The sequence below is a fragment of the Punica granatum genome, chromosome 8 (genome assembly GCF_007655135.1).
Source record: "Punica granatum isolate Tunisia-2019 chromosome 8, ASM765513v2, whole genome shotgun sequence".
Classification (NCBI taxonomy): Eukaryota; Viridiplantae; Streptophyta; class Magnoliopsida; order Myrtales; family Lythraceae; genus Punica; species Punica granatum.
The window spans coordinates 18,581,411-18,606,673 of record NC_045134.1 but is presented as its reverse complement, the minus strand read 5'-3'; the positions used below and the strand labels follow the sequence as shown (position 1 = coordinate 18,606,673).

Below are 25,263 nucleotides of genomic sequence, written 5' to 3'. Positions count from 1 at the left end.
TTTAAGGCCAATATCATGCTTAAGGGTGGGTTAGGTCTTGATTAAGATTTTATTTAGACTAAAAGGACGAAAATAGCCCCAGGCTTGCACCTAATTTGCCAAATCTGCCGTCATCGCTAGCAGTTGACACGGCACCAACGGAGGGAAGGAACAGAGGCTGGATGCCGCTCTCTCTAGAGCCGGGAGATTCCCGGCAGGTGGGGGTTGCGCCAGCAACTGGCCATCCAGTCATGCTGAGCTCAAACGTAGGTCTGGTGGCCTGCGTCCAGCCACAACTAATTCCCTCCCTCAGAAGATTGTGGATTTTTTTGAAGTGTTTGAAAAAAAAATATTAAGAAATTATAAAAGGAAAAATAGGTAGATATTGGTCATTCGAAGACTATATTCAACTCACGTATCCTAATTTGCTCCAAACACAAGATTAGAATTAAAATTATCCTGCATTAAAATCAAGATTCTTTGCTTCTCTTATTTCCTATCCTATCATGACGTCCAAACGTCGCCGTAAAGGTTACAATATAGAGAAAATTATAGTGATCAGTACAAAGATATGTATAAAATGAACTTTCGTGTCTTCTATTTATAGATTTAACACATTGAATTTAAATATATATATATATATATATATATATATATCATACAACCAGAGAAATCTTTTCAATTATCAAAAAAAAAATTTGAAAATAATATTTTATTATATATTACTAGGTGGAAATATTGAAATATAAAAAATTATCCGTATTGTTAATTAATGTAAATTTTGATCTTAATATATATAAATGATTGAAGGATTTTCAATTACTAAAGCAATAATCATACTAAAATTGAAATAAATATTTTATTAAAACAATCAATATTAAAAAAATTAGTTTGAAAAAGAAATTAGTTAAAAAAATTCATTCTACAAATTAAAATTCAACTAAAGAATAAAAATAAATAAGAAAAGTCTTATCGTTACTTAAGTGACGTTCATAATAAAGTTGGAATAGAGATCCTGTCAAAACAATCAATATTGAAACAATCAATCTCGAATAATGTTCATTCAACAAATCAAAGTTCAATCAAGAAAAAGAAAAATTCAGAGAAGATTATTAAAACAATCAAAATATCGAAGCAATTAGTTTGAAATTTGCATTAGAAAATTCATTCTATGAAACTCAACCAAGAAAAGAAAATTTTGGAGAAGAAAGGAAAAGAGAGGTTTAGAATTATATATAGAATATTGTTCTCCTTTAACCGATACTTTGGCTAAACATATGACTATTATATGTAAAGACATGAAATTGTAAGAAAACAACAATTATATATTTAATTAAAGCGACAACTATATCTTTTATGTTATATATTCTATTACATATTTTGTTCCCTTGTATATATTCCATTGTGCCTTATGTCATATTTTATCCCCTTATATATATTACGTTGCGCCTTATATATTTATTGCTTATTTAATTAATAAAATTTCTATAATAAGAATATAACAATTTCCTTAGTATAAATGATAATGTGACGGCGTGAGAATTCGAGTATGAGCTCTATTTTATTTTTTGATGATGTGGTAAGTGGTGTGACAATTCTGTTCGAAACTTTATTTTCATATATATAAATATATATGCATAAAAAACATAAAATTACTGGAAAGTAAAAAAAAAATCAAGTATATCACATGTGAACATATTTTGATAAATCAATTTATGAAACCAAATCAACTCGATTAAGTTTTCTGAATGAAAAATTATAAAATATTTAAAAAGGTTGCTGGGGTTGCGTACTGAGAAGAAAAAGAAAGAGAGAAGAGAGGACTTACGGCCAAAATATCGATCGGAAAGAAGCAAAGGCATGTACCAAACTCAAATTAAAGTATATTTAGTTCATACAAAACATGAATTGAGAGTCTACTTGATTGGTGCACTTGTACCCTTTGCTTGCCTTTCTTTGCTCAACTCGCACAGTATATATATATATATATATACCCAAGATCTCGACTGAGGGATAACCATAGAGTACTGAAAGAACAAGAATATGATATAATGGAATATCAACATAAATATTAGTTCAACATGGAAGATTTATTCAGAAACTTAGCCCATGATGGGCAAGATGGAGTACATAAGGATGATGAAAACAGAATAAAACATTAAAAGAAAATGGGAAGAGTCCCGAAGAACTCAACCCATGCTTACACTGGAACTTACACACAGAATGGTAGGTTGGGGATCCGGGTTTTACATGCCGGATGATTACATATGAGAAGAAAGAAAAGAGAGAGAGATTATTGTGTGAGAAGGTGATGCCCCCTAATGCTGAAGGAAGGCCCTTTTATAGGCGATGGAAGATGCCTTGTCGCTGTGCAGCTTTAGACTGTACACTCACATGCGGGATACTGTCGAGCTCAGTGGAAGAACTGTACCTACAGTGCCTTTTTTGTCGCAAAGTGGGCCAGCATGCTGCTTTATGTCGAGCACGCTCACCGAAAGGTTTTTTGTCCATTTTGGGACCACTGGAGTAGTGGTTGGACGCTTCCGGAGATTGTGCTGAGTGGGCATAGCCTGTGAGCCGAAAGGTCTTTTGTCTGGTTATGATCCACTTGATGAAGCAGTGGGCGGACTCTGGGTGTTGAGGCTAGCAATTAATCTGAAGATAGATCACTACCAACATCTTCCCTGTGGGAATCTGATGCAGACGAGGTAGTGGTGTTCAGAACTTTGAGTTTCAGGAGAACCTAGCTTAGCCGTCCTATGTAATCCTCATCAGTTTTTGCTGCTGAGAGGAAGGAGGAAGCTCTGGCTTTGACCTGGAGAAAACTTTGATGGTCCACTTGTGCTTTGTTTAAGACTAAAGCATTTTTTCGGAACCAATCGAGAACAAACTGGTGGTCAAGATGGTTTACCTTCAATTAACCCACCACTTACATTTGAAATTTTTGGTCAGTGTCTGCAAGCCTGTCTGTTGATCGGGCTTGTATCCGAAAGTCCAGTTGTGAACCCATGATAATCCAAAAATTTGGTAGAATTGGAGAAGTACGGGAAATATGGTTTGGTTCCCCTGAGGTTTGAAACGAGAAGCAAATGTGGTATATGCTTCATGGATTATGGGGGGTAGTATATCTGGAATTGGACTCCAGAGTGACCACCAATGGGCAAACCAGTAGGGGAATATGGCTGGTGTTTTGGAATGGAAAAAGATAAGCTAGGTGTGTCTGAACTTATGGTTTTGGTACAAAAATGCGTTGTACCAGGCTTGTCGGTAATCCCAGTATGAATACATGGAATTATGTGGGAGGTTAGATGAGAATCTGGCTTGGAATTTTTGGATTTGATATGGTTTTCCCTCATTCCATTCTTTTGGGTGGATGACTTTCTGTATTTTGGCAGTAGAGTGAGATATGGTGTTTGATGAACCAGGGACAAGGTGGTGTTTGAATTCAACTGAACCCCTTTCACTCAGAATTTTCTCATAGTATTCCCGAGTTTTTGAAATATCCATTGGCCGAAAACACCAATTTTTAGGAAACAATTTTAGTGCTGCGAAGAAGGGGTTTTCATGGTAAAAACCTTCTTCCATAATCAAAACAGTTTGAAATAATGATTTTAGAAACCAAGGTGTTGTTTTTGAAGAGCTGGTTTCTTTATCGGAAAATGTTTTGAGACTTTTTTCTGCTTTTTGAACAATCTGTCCAAAACTCTCTCCTTTGCTAGTCTCAAGCTTAGGAGGAGGTATTCCAGATAGCACTTGTACTAATTCTGGTTTATCTTTTAATACAGTAATCCATTGCTGGACTACGACATTATTATCGAGATTTTGAGGAGATGCACTCTGTTTTTCAAGAGTTTGTTTCTCCTTCTTTAGTTTAGGAATTTTACCTGGTAGGATTTACATGCAGCCCTGCTTATCGATCTCCTATTGGAGGGTCTGTCGATAGGTTTTAATCTAGCTATCCACAGTGATCTGTCCAAAGGAGAGTTGGCTAGTAGCCACCTGTTTTGAGGATTGCTCCTCTTTTTTGATCGACTGGCTAGGAGCTAGCTGTTTTGAGGCCGATGCCTCTTTTTTGGAGGATCGAGTCCTCATGCTTATGGTGGAACCTGCAGGAATTCTCTTGTTAGGAAATCAGGGAGACTATTAGCCTCTCCTTTTATGAATTCGATGCAAAATCAAAGATACTCAAGATTGCTTACTATCTGGCAAAAATCTGTTTTGATGCAATGTTTTGAACATCTTTTTGTAGAACTTTCTTTGCAGATTTGCAATCAATCCGAAGTAAAAACCTTTGGTTTAAAAGATCAAATTGAAATTTCGAAATGCATAAAACCACGGAAAGAATTTCTTTTTTAATAGTGGAGTAATTCTTCTGGGTTTGATTCCAATGCTTTGAAGTGAACTGGACAACCTGTTCTTTGCCATTTTTGGATTGTTTCAAGATTCCTTCGTATCCTTCTTCAGAGGCGTCTATTTTAACAATCTTTTTTGCAATTGGGTTTGCCAAGTGTAAACAAGGCAGTGATTTGATTTGAAGCTTGATTTGCTTCACAATTTCGGTTTGTTCATCCATCCATGGTGGAGGAGAATTTTTTAACCTGTTATGGAGGGGTTTACAGAGCCTACTCAGGCCAGGGAAAAAGTCTACAACATAGTTAAGACTTCCTAAGAATCTCTGTAACTATTTTTTATCATGGATCTGGTCAGGGAACTTATCAGCAAACTGGATGGACCTGTTAATGAGGATTATGGTGCCCCTGCTGATGTTATGCCCTAGAAATCGAATTTTTGTTTGGAAAATGCAGACTTTTGTCGGAGACACAGTCAGGCCATTTTTTGATGTGATTCTCATGAAATGGTTCACATGTTTAAAATGAGAATCAATGGTTTTGGAAAATATGAGGACATCGTCGATGTATACAATGATAAAATCTGAGTATGCACAAAAAATGTCATTCATGATTTTCTGAAATTCTGATGGGGCGTTTTTGAGCCCAAAAGGTATTACATTCCATTCGTACTGCCCGAAAGGGACTGTGAATGCAGTTTTGTATTTATCATTTTCGGTTATTTGAATTTGCCAAAAACCTGACTTCATGTCGAATTTTGAAAATATTTTTGAATCATGAAGTTTTTGAAGCAAATCTTTTTTGTTAGGTATTGGGTACCTAATCCACCGTAAGATTTGGTTCAATGGTTTGTAATTGATTACTAACCTGGGGACTCCTCTTTCAAGTTCAACGTTTTTGTTCACGTAGAAAGCTGAACAACTCCAGGGAGACTTGCTAGGTCTAATCAATTTTTTGTTCAAGAGTTTCTGTATTTCCAATTTACTGTGTTTTTCCAACTCTTGATTCATCTAGATGGGTCTGGCTTTTGTTGGGATATTTTTCTCATCGAAATCCTTTTCATAAGGTAGATTAATGACATGTTGCTTTCTACCCCAGAAAGCATTTGGTGTTTCTCCACAGACTAACTTCTGTATCAGGCTGTTGAGATTATGGATTTTTTTGTTTCAAATATGGTTTTTAGAGTAGATTTTCAACTTTATGGTGTGAAATTTCATCTTTTACCCATTTGATCTGCCTTTCGGCAGCCTGTATCATGTCCAGATTCCTGGTTACAGGTTTTGTTATGAAAGGGAAAATGGTTTTGCTTCCTAAATACACCGTTTTTATGCCTGAGTTGGTGAAAAGGAACGGTTTGATGAGCTGGATGAATGGGGTTCCTAATATGACTTCATTTTTTAAGTAAATTACGACTAGGAATCCAGTTTTGTATGTTGAATCTTCATATTTTACTTCTGCTTCTGCAATTTTATATGTGATTTTTAGTTTATCATTACTTGCAGATCGTAATGATTCTTGAGTGTTTTCACAATATTTTAAAGGAATTAATCCTCCCTCACACAATTTGCGTCTGCACTTGTATCCAACAAGACAGTTGCTTCCATCTGGAAGTCATGTACACTTATTGTAGGTTTTAGGAAGTATTTTTGAAATGTGAATTCCTGGCTTTTACATTCAGGTTTGGGTTTAGTGTTATCCAAGGTCTGAACCAGCTTTTCATTCTTTTTTAGAGTTTTTACTTCTTTTTGCAACTCATAGAGTTTTTGGCCAAGTTCTGACTCAATTTGTTTTCTTTCTTTTTCCCGGTTTTCATGCTCTATGGCTCGGGTATTTCTGATCATCATGTTGAGTAGCCTAAGGTTTTTGGTTTGTTCAAGCTCTATAGGCTCAACATATTTGGGATGAGGTTTTGAGGAAACTATGGTTTTGTTAAAAGGTAGTTTCCAAGTTATGGTTTTTTCAGTGAATTTAATGGCCTTTTCTTCCATGTAGACTTGGCTAAACCAGTCCCAGAAAAGGATATTTTTCTTGTTTTTCTCCATGAATTTTATCCACTGATCTTGCATTGTTGTCTTTACGTATTTTTCTGAGAAGACACTATGCAACCAATTCCTCCTATTTTCATTTTCTTTGGAGCAGAAATCTTTCTTAAGGATGGCAGATGCTAATGTGAAGGATTTTTCTATCACATAGATCTCAGGATTAGGATTGATCCTGGTGCTATCGGTTATGGATGAAAATGTTGGTGATGGGGGTGAAGACTTAGTTTCATCTGTGTTTTGGATAGAGTATACTAGCCTAGGAATATTTGTGGCGACACTACTTAATCCTCTAAGGTTGGCAGGCCTAGGAGGGGTTTCAATAGCTGTTTGAAAAGTGTTTGCTGATGGAGCAACACTAAATGATCTTCTTCTTGGCTCAGGGCTCCTAAAGGAAGATCCTATCGAAGGGTTAGATGTTGACTATACGTCGACTAATCTCATATGCCGAAAGCTTATGGAAACTCTCCCATCTTGGAACTGGCTCACTCAACTAGGTTCCTCATTTTGAATTTTTTCAAGGGCAACTGCGTCTTCTAAGACCCATTCATCAGGAAGAGTTACCTCATTCCACCTAATTGGTTTGGGGACTACAGTGTTTGACCCGACAATGGGAGGGTTTCTCCTTTGGGACTATGTTTAAAGGCTTTGGTTGCAAATGCTGAGACCATCGTTTCGTAATGGACTCTGTACACAAGGACTAAAGGGATGGAGCCTAAAACAATTTTGTAATTGTGTGTTTTGATTTGCAATGTTAAGCCATGAGTTATGTTTTGGTCTTTGAGGGACATGGTGAAATTTGGAAAATAGTTAAAATGGATTGGTCCCTCGCACAGATTAGTCTCAACCGTTCCAAGGATGGATTCATGGTACTTCAAAAGCCTAGTATCCCTAAGCACTAAAAGTACTGAGGTATCTAAGTCTTCTCAGGTTAGGGGTTTTATGCCTACTTGGAAGAGCCCTATATGGATGAAGTTGTATTTTCCCTCATGTTTTTTCAATGACTCTTGGGTCAAGAGCTTTATGGTTTGTGATGAGTTTTTTAAGGGGATGTCCCTTTCCTCGGTGGTAATGGTGTAATCAGTTTTTGAAAATATTTGTTGGAATTTTGAGTTTTTATAAATCTGTTTTGAAGCGATTCTTGGGATTTTCGAATCATCGATAGATTTATCAAAGCATTCCAAATTGACCTCTTCTTTGTTGAGAACAAAATCATTATTGAAAGAGTTTTCAGAAGGACATGTACTCGATGAACTTGCTCTAAGCCAATCCATATTTTGAAAACAATAAATCTTCCAGTTTCACAAATATTTATCAAGATATTCAAACAACATATCAATTCCTTACCTTTCAGTATACTAATCTATACCTAGACGAAGTTTCTAGAGATCATAGACCAATAGCTAAGTGGTTCTGAAATGCTAAACTGAACTTACTCTCTCACCCTAGCTTCTCTCAAGATCAAGATCTAAGACATACCTGGACGCTGGAAGAAGCCTCACACTGTGTTTCCTTTTCAGATCTAGAACGTACCTTACCCAACTGCTGTACCTAGATTTAACAGTAATAGCACATAGACAAACTCAATAAGGCTCTCACAGGGATCTAACTCCTACCCCAACTGCTGTACCTAGAGCGAACAGTAATGTATGAAGATAACTCTACTCCGAGTTACGCAAATAACCTCCATCTACTTAGACCGTATCCTTACACCATTACTCCCTTGGTTATAACCAAAAAACAACCCTAACCGTCGGGACTTACTACCTGGGTTCAGTAGGCTTGGAGCACCGCACTTAAGGATTAGAATGTGTAGGGTCCATTAGAGCTGCCGAATGGACATTAGAGCTTCATGACATTACCTCTTTGACTAGCATCAGTACATTGTGGTATTATAGAATTAGACACTAGAGAGACCTACGCTAGGGCTATGTTCTCCATTGTTTACCAGCTTCAGTTTATTGTATACAGTATGCAACTAGACACTTAAGGAAGAACACAAGATGAGATACTACCAGCCATGAAGGCGGTCCTAGATGTGATGACCTATACGAATTACTGGAACTAAGAATAAGAATAGATTATACATCAAAGGAGGGTTTCTCCTTTGGGACCATGTTTAAAGGCTTTAGTTGCAAATGCTGAGATCATCGTTTTGTAATGGACTATGTACACAAGAGCTAAAGGGATGGAGCCTAAAGCAATTTTGTAATTGTGTGTTTTGATTTGCAATGTTAAGCCATGAGTTATGTTTTGGTCTTTGAGGGACATGGTGAAATTTGGAAAACAGTTAAAATGAACTGGTCCGTCGCACAGACTATATATATATATATATATATACCAACGACACAATATGAACGGCAACATTATAAGCACACAATATTGTATAAACAACAATTTGATTTTAGTTAATATTATAAGAATACATTTGCTCATAATGTAAAAGGCAACTCTATAAATATTATAAGTCTTCGTTAATATTGGCTTCCTACTTTATATTTTGCTACAATCTATACGAATGGCAATTCGATCGCTATAATATATGAATGACGATTATGCAAATAATATATATATATATATATTCTATTGCATAATTAACGGTAAAAGATTCCTTAATATATAAGTGATGACGTGTTAAAGCGAGGGAGCTCTATTTTTCATTTTTAATGATGTGGCGGTGTGAGAATTCAGTTCGTACTTTATTTTCATATATATAGATTACATACAAAGGATATAGACAAATACGTTGAATATAACGCAAATGAAGTATTTAGTACAAGTTTATTTAACAAGAACTGAAAAGCTAATCGAGTGGAGCTGACGGTTTGTGATTTGGCTTATGTGGAGCAATCACGTCTCCACTTGCTGACTTTTATATATTATAGAGATATGTAAAATGTGCATAAAAAATATATAGAAAATCTTAATATTTACTTTAATTCTTACTAAAATTAGGTATATGCCGGTACACAGCATGGGATATGCGTTATATAACCTATAAATTATAATGTATAGTTTAATATTAATTGAGGCAGAGTGAAAGGGCAGGTTTCTCCCTGACTCTCTTTTCTCGTTGGGTGGGTGGTGGCTGGGGGCACTCTTGCCTCTGCTTGATACTTGTTGGATTCATTATTCTGGATATGGTTCACATTCATTTGTCTACGCCTTGATCTTCGTTCTTGAAGTATTTGTCTCCTCTGCAGCCTATAAAATCTATATGTTGCAGCTGTATCCATCTTGTACCCAAGAAGACTTAAAAGAAGCCCAACTCAGCATTAAATGAAAAAAAAAATCAATAGTTGATGATTTGCTCATATCACAATGTCATTTTCGGTAGTCCTTACGATTTAAATCTGAAAAATATGAGCAGACTCCATGTTGATTTTACATATTCATGTATAATTTAAGATGGGCAGGGAAGGTGAAAAAGTCTTTTCTTCTCGAGCAGAATCTTTTCTCTCTCAACTTCTAATGTTAAATCCATAGGTGCTTTCTAATCTCTTTTCCGCTACTAAATAATTATTCTATTCATCCATAATCTAATTAAAGCTTCTTTCAAAAGAATAAAATAAAATCTTCTTTCATCTATATGATTTTTATTGTAATTTTGCATGTGTAGCACAAGTACGTTGCTCTTTCTCAATATAAAAATGAAATTTCTGTACAAAAATTTCATTTTTTCTGTATAAACCTTTTTTTATATTTGCCTAAAATAAGTGATTATTATAACTCAATCATTTGGAAAAAAAAATCTTATATATCCATTGCATATAAAATGTAGTATAATGGGCCAACATAATTTTTTTTTTTTAGGAATGACCATTAAAGGTCTTCTTTCATTTTATATCATTGTCGTTGTTACGCAAGTCCTATGGGCAATATTTGCATTTATTTGCATTATAAGATATTATTATCTAACTCTGAATTCATCACTTTTACAAGCTTTACTATTTACTAGTAGACATCCTACAAGATGTTACTGTTAGAAAATCGAATTCCTAAAACCCCAAATTACACATGCTAAATCATGGAGATATTAACCAAATCGGAAACGTACCTAGTGTGGATTGTGTGAGCAAAGGACGAGTATGTAGTCTTCCAAGTCAATATGCAAAGGCTGTGTTAGTCTGGTGAGTAATAGGGCCCCAGGAAACTACCTTTTAACATACAACTCGAGAATCATAATCCCTCAATTGCATCTAAGTCCGTGAGGTTATATAATTTCTAATTCAGCCATCATAGAACCATAAATTACATTACTATATCTGCACATTAATTCCCATATTTTACCAATATATCATTAAGGTCCATTATTTTAAACTTTATTTGATCACTTAATCAGGCCTACAATTAGGATAACCCATAATACATAACGATTAATGCATATGTCGAGCCACATCGAATCTCTCACTTGGGCCGACATATATTTCACCAAGAGTTATACACATTGTTATCAGAAATGGACCGGATCGGCCGGTTGGACTGAGAACCGGCACCATGTTCGGTCCAATTGGCCTGAAAATTCAAATTGCAGATTTGAACCGCTGGACCTATTAAACTGGTCAGTTTTGAGCAAAATTCCATTGAAACGGTCGATTTTATGGATTTTTTATTTAGTGTAAAAATTCCTTAGTTGTGTAAGGATTTGAACTCATGGCCTCTTGCTTTCCATAGCATACTACCAGTCAAGCCACCACTGCTTTCTTATTATTTAACCTCTACTTTTAAGTACTTATTAAAATCCAATATTTATTTTGGTGTAAGAAATATTAAATATAGATATTTTCTTACATTATTCTTATATTTCTTTGAAATCATCATACTTATATCTTAATTATCATAATTTTTTTAATAATACGAATATTTATTTTATTTTATTTTAATTAAACGCGCGATCCGACCCATCGAATCCCTGGTTGGACTTATAAACCCATGAACCCATACCCCTTCCGGTTCATCATTGGGTCCGATTCTGATAATACTAGTTATGCATTACAATTAACCTCATGAGTACTCTTTAATTGTTATCCTTACAAACATCTCAAATAATCTGGTCCACTGAACATATCAATAAGGGACCAAAGCGATATCCGTCACATATGTATCATGACTAGACCCATCAATGATCACATATGTTAATACATCCAATAACATAGATTAAATATGGGTGCGTAGAATGCATCACATATGTCAATTACATTACATGTAATGTGATCTGAACATGCCTATTTCCAAGTGATCCATTATAATCCTTAGTGATATCAAACATAATTAATGCTGACTGTAATAAACTGTAAACTATAGTTTGTATAAATTTTATTATGCAGAAAATAATCATAATGTAATACGATAATCAAAATACAACCTCCAATTAGACCATAGTATCCTCACGAGACATAATACCCGTATGAGCAACATGCTCATGAAAAACCGAGGGGTTAAAGCTTTAGTGAGCCGATTCGCAAGCATGAAAGTTATACCGATGTGCTCTAAGATAACTTACCACTTTGTGTTGTTGTCAAAATATAAGACTGCCAATTTATTGTCATAGAATAACTTTAGTGGTCTTTCAACATTGTACATAATTCGCAACCAGTGACAAAATTTTGCAATTATATTCCATAATTAGATTCCACAAAATAACTATGAACTCTGCCTTCATCATTGAAGTAGTGGCAAGCGTTTACTTATCACTCTTTCAAGAGATGGCTCCTCCAGCCAACAGATAAACATATACAAACATGGATCTTAAACTATTTGGGCATCCATCATAATCAAAAACCTTAATGATGCCAAAATGAATTGATTTAGTGAGCATAAAACACTTTGTTCTCTAAAAATTTGGCTTCTTACCAAAATGATCCACACCGAAATTACTTAAGTACCTCCCAAACATGCTAACTATGTATGCAATGTCCAGATGTGTACATACTTGTGTATGCATTAGATTCCCAAACTCCTATTACATATGCATAGAAAATCTGCAACAATTGTTTTCGTCCAAACTTATTATTGGGGACTGATTGAAACGGAATTTGTCTTCTCTAACTATTAATTATTTGTATTCCCTCATTATACAACTCTATGAATTTTAACTCTACGAACATTATCTAGATCCTATAGATAATCCTATCAATATATGATGTTGCTTTATTTTTGAATCATTCATGATAATTTAGGTCTTTCAATTTTGTTTATTGAAGTTCTCACAACTTTATATTTAATTTGTGTCTTCAACTTGAACTAGGACGCTATGCCAAGATGGGAGAATGAGTGGCAGCCGGAGCCTATGAAGCTTATGATGCGGCGGTCTCCATAGCCCCTGCCCATGAAGCTTCACCCGAAGCATAGGGGGCTTAATTGAGCCCTCTGTGTGCTACTTCGAAGTAGACTCTGTGGTTTGAATCGAAGCCACAGACGGCTCAATCGAGCCCTCTCTACTTTTGATGAAGCTTCATCGACAATTATGATGGATGCCGCCGCCACTTCTTCTTGGTTTCCAACAATGTAAGGCATTAAGAGGGAGGAGGGCAGGAAGAAGATGAGTGTAGTCTCATAATTTGGCATTCCCAAAGATTACCACCTTGGTGGGAATTCACCTTCCCACTCCCTGATGGGAATGTAGCTTACCATCCAAGTAAGAATGTGGATTACCATCTAGGTGGGGAAATGGTGCAACCGAACATGGGGATATTGGGGGCACAAGGAAAATAAATTCACATTTCCAGAAATGTGAATAGATTTTCGCATACCAAACGCATTCTAAGTTGAGACACAGTTTATTGGAAGCTAAACCATTAGTGCAAGATAAAATAAGGACCCAATAATGCTCGACAAGATGTTTGTTGTGATATGCTTCTTCCAATTCCATCTCGAACAACCTAGGGCACGTATGGTTCAGGGTTAGGTTTGCTCTGGCTCGTGAACCTTGTGCAGGGGTCCATCAGCCTCGACAAGGCAAACTCAAGACTCAAAAAATTAATCGTGTGCAATGCCGTGTAAAAATTTTAAAATATAATGTGATTTGGTGAAAATATTACTGTATATAATACCTGATGAAAATTTTCAAAATTTCATGATGTTCGGCTCTACGTATAATTTTTCCTTTGTTGATTCGATAACGAAAGGGCGGCTGGAAGTGGCTTTTGTTTTGGGTGGGTTCGGGTCGGGAGCGGGGCAGCTCCGAGTCCGAGCTGAAGCCGTCCCCGGGCGCGTGGGACAAAATTTCCACGCGGGAAAAGGTAGGGGCCACAGTAGCTTCATCCAACGTCTGAGATCCCCTACATCTGAATCCGACGGTTGATAACACCCAACAGTGCGGTTCCAAGGTTCTGTTGGACCAGCACGTTTACTACCGAGCACTGCAGTCATCTGCCTCCTTCCTCCACTCTGCCCTCTCTCTCTCTCGCCGGACGCCTCACTTCCGATTCTCTGCTCCGAATTTCCGCTCGGAGATCTTCTACAGAGAGAGCTTCGATTTCGGGATCTCCGTAGGTTCTTCTGTGCGGAAAGTTTTGCTCCATCGCCTGTCGGTGAAGCTCGCATTCACTGGTAAATTTGCCCCCCCGCCCCCCCGTTCCATCGTCCCTTCCGTTTAATGCATTCGTTAAGGTTCTAGGTGTTGGTTCAGTCCGCCATTGAGGTTCTGGTTTTTCGGTTGCTGGAAATGAGGAACGTTAATGGAGTTTCCCCTCAATTTCTAGTGAAACTAAAATTTTCGGTGCGATTGTTTCATCAGTGCAGATGCACATTAGTCTTCGTTGGAACGTGTTCCCATCTGAATGTTACCGATGCTCATTGATGATTCTCTGAATGTTAACAACCCCATTTCCGTTGCTGTTATAAGTCGAAATTCTTACTAATGAGTGAAACTTGCAGTGTTCTGGTAAATCGGCTAATTAGTTGATCTTTCTGTGCTCGGTGTCATGGTCCTCCGATGTATCTGTAGCAGCAGCATTAGTTTCTGTTTGCTGAAGTTCGTGTTGGCCAGCTGAACTTAGCATTATCATTAAGAAATGTTGCTCTCATAATTCGTTAACCTAAGTAAGATTTGATCGTTTGATTGCTATTTGATGTAGGTATGGAGTTTACAGGTGAAAAGCTCAGGAGTGTCGTCTCTGGGTTGCTTCCCGAGTGTGGTGCAATCTTCATGTCGAATACCCGTACTAAGAAAGAGTGCCTCAGGAAGAAGCTCTTTGGGCTTCCATCTTCGTCCACTGAGTTTGTGAAGAATGTCAAAGCCGGTATGGTTTTGTTCCCGTTTGAGTATGAGCGAAGAAAGCTTTATGGAGTTTTCAAGGCAGCTTCCGATGGCGAGATCAATATTGTTCCCTCTGCCTATGGCTTATCTGGGAAGCACTTCCCTGCTCAGGTAATATCGAATTTTGATTTCAGGTATCATCTTGAGCTCTTGCACTGTTTTATGTGAGCCCTATTTGTTGGGAGAGGTTGGACTAGGACCTCCGTCATTTTAGGCTGCTGAAGCTAAGGTTCCATTCCACCCCTAGGCTGCCTCGCTTTGCTGGTATCTCGTACTTGTTTTAGTATTCTTATATCTCATTCATTGACTCCCTTGTTTCATGTTATTTTTTCAGGTCTGAGTCAAGAGAATCTGGAATTGTGATCCACTTTCTTAACAGGAGTTTTCTTATGCTATCAAAGATAACTATTTTGGCACCAAGAAGTTCCATCTCGGTCTGTCCAGATATCAGGTATCTGGTTTAGCTCATGTTATGTGTAAGATCAGGATAGTTCCTTTCTGAGCTTTATATTGGTTTCAGATTTTCTCTGTTTAGGTTAAGCAACTCCTTCACTTGTTTATCTCGAGGAAGATTTCGAGGGACTCGAATTTGTTTACACTGAGAGAATTCAGAAGCAAATGCCATAGGTCATCGTGGAACTCAAATTCTGAAACATCTATTCCTATGGATGCGGTTTCAACTCTTCAGCAAGTTACCAAGACAACTTGCTTGGACAAACCCGAGGCTTCAAGTCCTAACTATTCGTCATCACCTCAGATAAGCCAGAGCTCCTTGAACTTATCGATGAGAAGTCATCCAGACCATGATTCCGTGATGATAAAAGGGGATAACAGTTCTAATTTGATTGATGACCTTGGTGATTTCATACCCTTGCCTGTGCCCTCTGATGATGAAACAGACCTTGAAGAGGGCAAACTCTTGCCTCTTGATGATCGGATCCTATCTTCTCGTTCTGATATTGGTGGAGATGACCATTTGTCTGACTCTGATCTGTATATTCCAGTGCCTATTTTTGGTGGTCAAAGTACTGACAGTGAGGAAATTCCCAGCATCAGAGGTCTTTACAGTGACACTCCTCTCATACGGAAAAGCGTCTTTTCGCGCTTGAATATTGCCTCGAAAGAGAAACAAGAGGATGAGAACCGTGATAGAGTGGATAAATTCATGGATGAAATAGTGGGAGAGTTGCAGCTCAAGCGTGTCCTCCAATGGGGGACAAAGAAAGATCCAAGTTCTGCTGAACTGGTCGGTCGAGGCATGAATTTGAGGAGGAACAGTGTCTTTCAACGATTATGAGGCTGGCCCTCAAAAACTAAAACCACCGGAAAGAAATAGATGGAATGAGCTTGGAATGGGTATTAAGGACATCTGCTTGTTGAAGATCAGTGGATGAAGTAAATACTGAACCCAGTGCTAGGTACAGAATGGCTTATTGTACAGACCAACAATGGAGAGATCTTGTAGATATGCACGTGGCGCGGTTTCAGGGACTTCAATTGGAGGTTGTTATAGTGGGAGTGCTCTCTTGTGAAGACTAAGCGCCATCTGATTTTGACGAAAACGAAGTAGGAAGCAGCAAGATTTATCATTTGATGTTTACTTCTACTATCTCTGATATGCGATTTGATATTCATGAGATAGAGCTAGCTGCCTTGTGACCTTTTGCTTATAGATCTTAGTCGGGTAGTTTGAAGAAACCTGTAGGTGGATCTTCCTTTTTACCCCTTTTGCTGTTATTTGGCAATTTGACTGTCTGTTTCGAAAACTGAATGGTCTAATAAGTTGGAAACTGATGATGTTTTGCTGTAATACCGTGCTCTCGCTCGGGAAAATCGATGTTTCATGATTTATGTCCACCCGAAAGTCATAATAATGGATGATGAGTACGATGGGATCACCAAACATCAATTGACGTCTATGGATAGATTTGTCGGTTCCCTGTAATGGGGAATATCTGCAATTAATCCAATGAATTAGATCCTTCGGCCTACTCTTTCGTTTTATTGCTATTTACTCCATAAATAATGCAATAGTTAGCAAAAGCGTCTCCTTTCTTCTGCAGAAACCAGAAAGGCTTCACTCCTTCCTTTTCAATCAATTGCGGTGCTTTCTGTTTCACTGGTAAGAGATAAGCTAGAACAATTATGCGATGATGATGATAAGGGAGACCGCTATTTTATTGAGAAAAAATTTAGGCAAGGAGACTCCTAATTGGCATGGACTATCCACATTGATTCCTTGGCTCCTCTACGATTGGCTCAAAGTTATTATTGAGAAGAAGTCGGGCAACTCTTGGGGGAAAACTGATGCCGAGCAGCTCAAGATGCTGCTGGAGGTAAGATTTTTCTTCATTGGTATCATAGAACTTGTTCAAGAGGCTTAAGCTTATTATTGGTTGTACTATTTGTGCAGGATCGAGCTCTAAGTTCGGCGACACTGTGTTTACCAGTATATTCTCTCATGTCGTGGCATCACTAGTTCGGATAACCATCCCATATATGATTTGAGCAATTTGTTGCCATTGAAGGAAACGTCAGTAAATTGCAGCCCGAGGTATATGATTTTCCTTTTTCTTGTCTCGGTCGATATATGTTATTTATATCTTTCTTAAAACTCTGAATACACAAGGATCTGAGCCATAATTGATTAATCACATATCATGGAAGAATCTGTAAGTCTTGACATCTTCTGTAATGAATCTGATTGCCCCAATGCAGCCCAAAACTGCGACAACCGAGTACCATGTAGCTATCAAGGAATTCACGAATTGCAACAAAACCTTCAACTTCGGGTCCTTGGGCATTCTTCCGGCCTTCAGGTAGGCTAAGGCAGGGAACACAAAGTCGAGCGGGGTGAACCCTATTGCACCACAGATGGACACAAAGTCCCCGAAGAAGGGCATTGCAGATGCAATAAGGGTGACGATCACTACGTAAACTGATGTAAAAATAAGCCGCTGAAGCTGATTTCTGAAGGGTAAGTCAGAACAAGTTTCCCTGAACATCGTTCTATCCTCGAAGCAAGCATAGGTTGGCCTGCAATATATCTGCAAGAAATATTTCATGACATGTTACCATTGGCACGATTTTTACTTTTATATCTCTAGGCCGGTGCGTTCTTAGCAACAGCTCCAATACTGAAACTTGTAATGACTGCTTGGACTGACCTGAAAGCAACCCGATATCTGAATCACAGCAAAAATATTTGCCATCACGATCATCCACTTCGGCTTTGTCAGAGAGGCCAGGATGTAAGGCTGAACATCCGACCCAAAAGCCCAGTACCCGTAGATGGCCAACTGCCAGTATGTGAGGACAATGATACTGTAAGCAGCAGACACGCCCTTGTACATGTTCTTCCTGGCCGGTTCCCTCAAGGTGTTCTGTCAAAGAAGAAAAGCCTTGAAATCCAAAGAGTATTCCTAACATCTGAAGGCTGCAAACACCCTAGATGGAGCAATCAATTAGAATAACTTCTACCAAATCAGGCCCCTAGTTCGGCTATGCTGGAAGTATTACCTATATTCCGGGAATAGATAGAGACAAAGCCCACAGCTCAGAATCGATTGATCAGGTGTTACCTGTATTTCCGGAAGCATAGCATCCCCAAAGGAGAAGGCAATTGCTCCAAGTGCATTGAAGGCTCCAAAAACTTTTCCAGAAGAGCTTCCCTGCAGACTGTAACTGATTGTTTTTCTGTCCAACTCTTTTCCTGCATTTCCGAAATATATGTCATGCTGGTGTGGTCTATATGAGTTCTACAGCTCAAACACACAGTCCAACGACTCAAACGGGTGAGTAATATGTCGCAAGATCTACCATTGTAAATTGCCACACCAATCGTTGTGGCGGCAAAACCAATGGTACAAGCTGTGCAAACTGCATTAACCCATCTCAGGGAGTGGATATTGGGAAGCTGTGACAGGAAAAGCTGGAAAGCCCCGAAGAATATTATGAAATGTTGCAGAGTGAGAGTGCCGTCGTTGTTGAAGTACTTGTAAACTGCCTGCAGAGATTGGATCAGTTCAGAAGAAAACGAAATCAACAGAGGCAATATACCCCTCATTGGTTACATGAATCTCTGTGGTGGACTGACCTTAAGGCTACTACCAGCAGCTATCTGAATGGCAATATTATTCCCCAGAGAAGCGACCTGCTGAAAGAATGCGATGGCCCAATAACCCCAGAATCCTTCAAGGATGAGGAAAGAAATTTCGGGAAACAATATGAGTGGAAACAATTCACTGAGTGATTTTCATCGAGAAGTTTGACATAACTACGACCCTTTGCATACAGAAGCGGCAAAGCCCATCTTGAATTTATTGATGGATTCGGGAAGAAGTGAGCCTTCTGAGAGTGCAATCGCCAAGTTGTTTCGCATCAATCCCAAACAATCTCACTTTTGTATTATGGATACAGAACCTCCGACTTACGCTCTCATAGATGAACAATTCAATGGTCCCCTTCTATCTACAGTCGATTAGACTTGCTCGTTAATGTTACCTACAACAGGAGCCATGGAGTACAGTTGCTAAAATCTGATTTTTTTTTTCTATTTTACCTAGGCTTGATGCGTATAACTAATGTCCAGTCTGGAAATTTTCTAAAAATAGCTTCATCACTAACTAAGTTGACACACTGATCCATTAGAAGCAAAAGCATTTGCGCTAGGATGTGATACAAACCGAATATGCTCTCGGCGAGATGTCTGTATGTGATATGCTTCTTCCCGTTCCATCTCCATAGAGAAGCAATGAGTATGCTAGAGTACCATGTGGCCAGGGTTCCGCTGACAAGACTGCTCACACCTAGAAGCAGCAGTAAAATCAGTTAGCTTCACAGCAGCAGGCCTTATGATTAGGGACAAAACTACGTGATCACCATAATGATAATTGAAGTTAATTAGATGCGTAGCTCTTGGTTCCTGTCTATATATTCGGGTTGTCTATCGTTACGTGTTATCACAAACTGTCTTCAGGTTTTAGAGAAAAGTCCGTCCCCAGACCATATGGCACAGATTCACAAATCATATAGAGCGTGTTTCGGGAAGAGTTACTGTCCTTGGGTTCTCATTTCGAAAAGTTTCTTGGGAAGAAGAGCGAGCATGCTAGAAAACGAAATGAAAGCCAGTGGCTGCCCGAACTTGATGAAATTCTGAAAAGCCATTGCATACTGTTTTAAATGCTCAACCCCTTCTAGGCGACGACAACGGGCGATAATAGGACTATATCATGTAACACTTTTGGCCTGGAAAGAACGATCAACTGACTAATATGTGGACTTGAATTTGATGAAAGGCGAAGTAAGTGAGCAGGCACGGTGTCTCATCAAGGCCAGAGACATAGCATAGCATGAGATTCGGATCCGAAAGAGCACTGCTAACTGGTGATACCAATAAGGGCGATATTGAGTCTTACTTAACTGTTATATGAATATTACAAAGACAATTCAAAAGTTGCATACCCAATGGCCAGCCGAGGGAGGCGAGGGCGAAGGGCAGAGGAGCGTAAGCGGCGGGGGTGGCTATGGTGGTGGCGACATGGAAAGCTCCGTGCTTCCATGTCCCTCTCCCTTCTTGTTTTCCTCCCTCTTCTTCTTCCTCCCTTTCATCATCTTCTCTACCAGCATCAGTTTCCTCTTGCTCTGGTTCTGCTACAGGAGGGGGAATACGAGGGTGACTCATTCAGGGGAGATCGAGGAGCTGGTTGAAGTGATGATAACGATGATGATGTAGAAGTACTGATGAGGAAATTTCTATATATGGGAATTGAAAATATGATGGATGAAAGTTTGACTTTTCCTTTGAAAATTTTGCAGAGGCAGAAGAAAATATGAATCTAAAAGAACTCCAAGGTCTCACTGTACGAAATTTTGAGGTGTCCTCTTTCCACTAATAACAACTAAATAAGCTAGATATAATTATAAATATTGTTAAATTATTAATAAGTTAGAAAATAATATATAAAATATGGATTTACACATCGAATATTTTTTTTTCTAAGTTTTTGTATTGTCATCGTGTCTAATAGTTGAATGCTGTACTTGGATGAGTGGGTAAACTCATAATAGTTGATCGACTTTCTATACAGCTGAAGAATGGAAAATCCTCCTGGATGGTGTGCCTTAATAATCCTCTTCACGTTTAACTATTAAATAGTCATCGGATATTATGTAAATTATAACTCATATTTATGTGAGTGAATTTTTATGTTTTTGTGAGTAATTGTGATATTTAATTTATATCATATAAAATAAGAAATTCAGGCTTCGGCCCCAATTCACCAAAAAAAAATCAGAAATACATGTCAAAATATTTAAATGAAAGGGGGTTTTCCAATGACGAAAAATACTAAAAGTTATCAAATAATTAATAGCTGAAGAATGAACAATCCTCCTCAATGGTGTGTCTAATAATCCTCTCAACATTCACAAATATTAGATAGTCATTAGATGTCGTATACATTACAACTTATGCTATTGTCAGTGAATTTTTGAAATAGAAGGCATTTTACGATGATTATTAAAAAGATATAACAATACTCCTAAAAAAAATTGCATTGTTATTAGAATCGGACCGGACCAGCTGGTTCGACCAATCGAATTGGGAACCGGCACCATATCCGATCCGATCTGCCTAAAGACCAATGTTGCAGAGTTAAACTGTTAGACTCATTGAACCGCAATCGGATCAAGAACCGGCACCATGTCCAATCTGATCTACCTAAAGACCCATGTTGCAGAGTTGAACCGTTAGACTCATTTAACTGGCCGATTTTTAGCAAAATTTCATTGAATTGGCCGATTTTATGGGTTTCGTATTTAGTTCTTTTAATATAAAAATTGCTAAGTTGTGCAAGGAATTTTGAATCCATGACTCCTCGCTTCCCATACTATCATGCTGCCAACCAAATCACCATTACCATCTTGTTCTTTTTAACTCTATTTTCAAGTACTTATTAAAATCTAATATTTATTCTGGAGTAAGAAATATTAAATATAAACATTTTCTTATACTATCATTATATTTCTTTGAAGTCATCATACTTCTAACTTAATCATCATAATTTTTTTTAATAATATGAATACTTATTTTATTTTAATTAAACGTGCGGTCCGACTTATCGAATCCCGGTTGAACTTATAAACTTATGAACCCATATCCCTTCCGATTCACTATCTGATCCGATTATGATAATGCTGATAACCTGGCATACCCCACGACTTGATCTTATACCACCCAAAAAGGAAAGGAAAAGGTGTCGTGAACGAAAGAGATTTTCAGTGAATTCCCATTTCAAATACTTTTATAGTTCCTAGTGGGGGTCTTGCTTGTAGCCATAACCATGTGCACACAAAGAAAAAGAAGAAGAAGAATGAAGGAGGTCGGAACCGTCCTTGAGGAGCCACAAGGGTTGGTCGCAGATCAAGAACCTATTTTTTTTTCCCCTTTTCCTGGTAGGTCTCAGAAGCCCTCGATCAATTTGATATTCCTCTGTACACCAAAAATTTGATATTCATCAAATTTGATTTTTGATGAAGCGAGTTGAAAGATGACTATTTGAGCGAGATCCACTGTGTCATGGATAGGGGTCTAGACAGGAGATTCGAGTTTAATATAAATGGATTGTGAGTATTAAGAGTACCCGGAGCCACTCCAAAAATTACACGTGCATGTAATCGTACCACGGAGCGCTGCTGATCACGCTATGTTAGCCCTGGAACATGACGTAATCCTGTGCCATTCGTAATCATGCTACGAAACGCTGCTTGATCACACTGTGCCCGAACAGGACACAGTGCGGACCAGTTTCCAAGCTTTCTGGACTCAGGCTATGCTGCAAACTGGTAGTTTATACATTAGCAACCATTCACACTTAAATTTTGTAATAACTGAAATTAGTTATTTCACCAGCACGTTACGCGAAAGTGTTATTCGTGCATGAATTTTGATAATTTATTGTTGGTCTTTAAAAATATTGATTAGTTTATAATTGTCAATCAACTCTTAGATAATTGTCAGAATAATGATGAACAAATAATGTTAAATTTATTGTATTAAATTTACTCTATTAAAAACTTTATTTACATAAAAAACTATATTATTCACTTGAAATCATTAATTTATATATTTTATAAATAAGATTAGTAAAATCACATGAATAAAATTATTTTAATTAAGTAATTAATTAATACCTTTTAGTTTTAAAAAAACTCTTAATTTTCAATATCGAAAATATTTTATGTCATTTATACAATAATAAGTTACTCATAGAACTTAAATGTTTCAACTTTAAGTAGATTTAATAAAAAAAGAGACTAAATTTATTCCATTCATTTAATGAACTTTTAAATAAATAAATTCTTTTAACATCATATCTAAGTATATTTTGTATTAACATAAAGCTTGTAATAGTTTTTTAATATTCCAAACCTCCTTACAATTTCAATATTAATTACTTGTGTAAAAACTTTAGAAAAATGTTTCCTTATCCTTTTTAAACTGAAAAACTCTATTACAATTTCGAGAATATAACTAAGTATCTGTAGAATTGAAAATTGGAATAGAATATAATTTTAATTAATCGAATTCCAAAATATATATTTATTACTAAATTGTACGAACTTTTAGATCAATTCACTTATATTTTTATATATATTTTAAGTGTATTTAATATTGGTATAGAATTTTTAAAATTTCATAGATATTCTAGGGAACATAATTTTACTTGTTAAACAAAGTATTGAAAAATGAAAATAATTTTAGTAAATTGAATAGATATAAATATATTATCCTTATAAATCAATATATTTACTTGTGCATTAATTATTAATGCATTAAAGAGGTAAAAAAGATTGTGAATTTTGGGTAAATAGAAAGTAAGAGCTTGACACATGGTACCACCTTATTACTGGAATGATATATGGTTCAACCTCATCAAACTTGCTTTTCGTTTCTCTATTGTACATTATATATAGATTTAGAAGAAGTATCTTGGAAATGCAGTTTAGGAATTCCAAGATTCTACTATGTATAATTTTGGTTTTTCCACACTATATAAAACCAATATGAGCTCTTAGATCTCCCTCATTCAATATGGACCGTTTATTTTACATAATATTTTTTTGTGTTAATAACCAAAAAAATCCGAAAATTTTCACATTTTAATGAATTTAACATGAATTTTTTTAACCAATTAATCACAAACTACCATTTTAATAACAATGTTAGTACACTGTCAATTTCTTCACTAATTTTAACCGGAATTATTGACGTGTACATGACGGTGCCACTTGGCTCACGGTAATTGGCTGAGTGGGTTTCACATTTTAAAAAATTTAAAAAAATAACAAAAAAATAAAACCCAAAGTGAGGAGGAGGGGAGGTGGTCGACGATGGGGGCCTCGACACCGGCCTCCACCCCCCAAATTGGGGTCCGGCTACCCCAGTTAGGGGGGTGGTGGCCGGCGTCGAGGCCTACACCACCGACCACCTCCCTTCCTCTTCACTATCAGCCAACTACCTTTTTTTTTTCTTTTTTCCTTTTTTAATTTTCAGAATTCTTTTAATGTGGGACCCACTCGGCCAAATTTTATGAGTCACGTACATGTCAGCAATTCCGGTTATAATTAACAGAGATATTAATAGTATGCTAATATTGTTATCAAATCGGTAGTTCGTGATTTAATTGGTTAAAAAAAGTTTGTGTTAAAATCGTTAAAATGTGAAAAGTTTGGAATTTTTTAAAGTATTTTCATTATTTACTTTCCTATTTTTATCTCACCAACCTTCAATAGTTTTACAAATTACCCATTGTGCATGGATCGATGAGGAAGTGTCATGTCATTGACCATAAGCCATTCATCGAACCGGCTGTGTAATTTTCTCTCAAAATCATCTCTTTCACACTTAAGGATGTGTTTTTATGATTCGGGATTGGAATGGTAGTCAGAGATGAGAATTTTTATTAAAAAGATTGGTCAATTCAATGCACGCATTCAATTGTAACATGGCGACAAATTTGGTTTCGGGCTCTGATGTGTCTATTTGCTATCAATTCTGTGGATTTTTGTACGAGCTTGCCATACATGAGCTGATGCTGCTTCCCGACACAATTTGAGCTTTTTAATAATGTTTGTATGAGCTCAAGATAGAAAGCAACAGCCTTTAAGTCGGCTGATTAGCCTTATTTTTTCTATACATGCATAGTTCATATTATTGGCAAAGGCATTGAAGAAGATGAGAGAGCCAAAACTTGAAGATGGTAGAGAAGAGAACTGATGGGTGGGGTCAAAGGCCATGAGATGGCCAGGGTCTACCATCTCAATTGTTCTCTCCACAGCATGAAACTTTTTGGATTTGTGATGGAATTAAAGACTGATGGAAAGAATAGTTGATAAAAATCACATTTTATATAACAAAGAGATCATATCGTGATCTTTCAGGAATGTTTTTAAAACTTTAAAACTTATAAAATTGGTTGGTCCTGATTAGATTGAGAGGAATTTATGGGCTCAAATTAATTATGTATGATGTAAAAAAACAAAAAATATGCATAGAAGAAGCAGCCTTAATAATTTTTGAACATATGGTAAGCAAATCCATTGAATCATGATGTTTTCGAAATATTCTAAAATT

General features: G+C 37.0%; 2 protein-coding genes across 2 annotated transcripts; one reads left to right on the top strand and one right to left on the bottom strand.

Moving 5' to 3' along the window:
- The first annotated feature begins 2,328 nt into the window (after positions 1-2,328).
- On the top strand, positions 2,329-16,437 carry LOC116188799. The gene is made up of 4 exons (XM_031518270.1): positions 2,329-2,406; positions 13,684-13,918; positions 14,446-14,738; positions 14,962-16,437. Exons 1-4 carry the CDS (start codon positions 2,329-2,331, stop codon positions 14,965-14,967), a joined length of 612 nt encoding a protein of 203 aa, XP_031374130.1. The 3' UTR covers positions 14,968-16,437.
- A 724-nt stretch (positions 16,438-17,161) lies between these two features.
- On the bottom strand, positions 17,162-20,431 carry LOC116188496 (GABA transporter 1-like). Its single transcript, XM_031517897.1, has 7 exons — positions 20,091-20,431; positions 19,313-19,435; positions 18,724-18,818; positions 18,447-18,633; positions 18,209-18,339; positions 17,795-18,010; positions 17,162-17,674 (listed from the first exon to the last, which is right to left on the bottom strand). Exons 1-7 carry the CDS (start codon positions 20,308-20,310, stop codon positions 17,279-17,281), a joined length of 1,368 nt encoding a protein of 455 aa, XP_031373757.1. The 5' UTR covers positions 20,311-20,431; the 3' UTR covers positions 17,162-17,278.
- Positions 20,432-25,263: the final 4,832 nt, after the last annotated feature.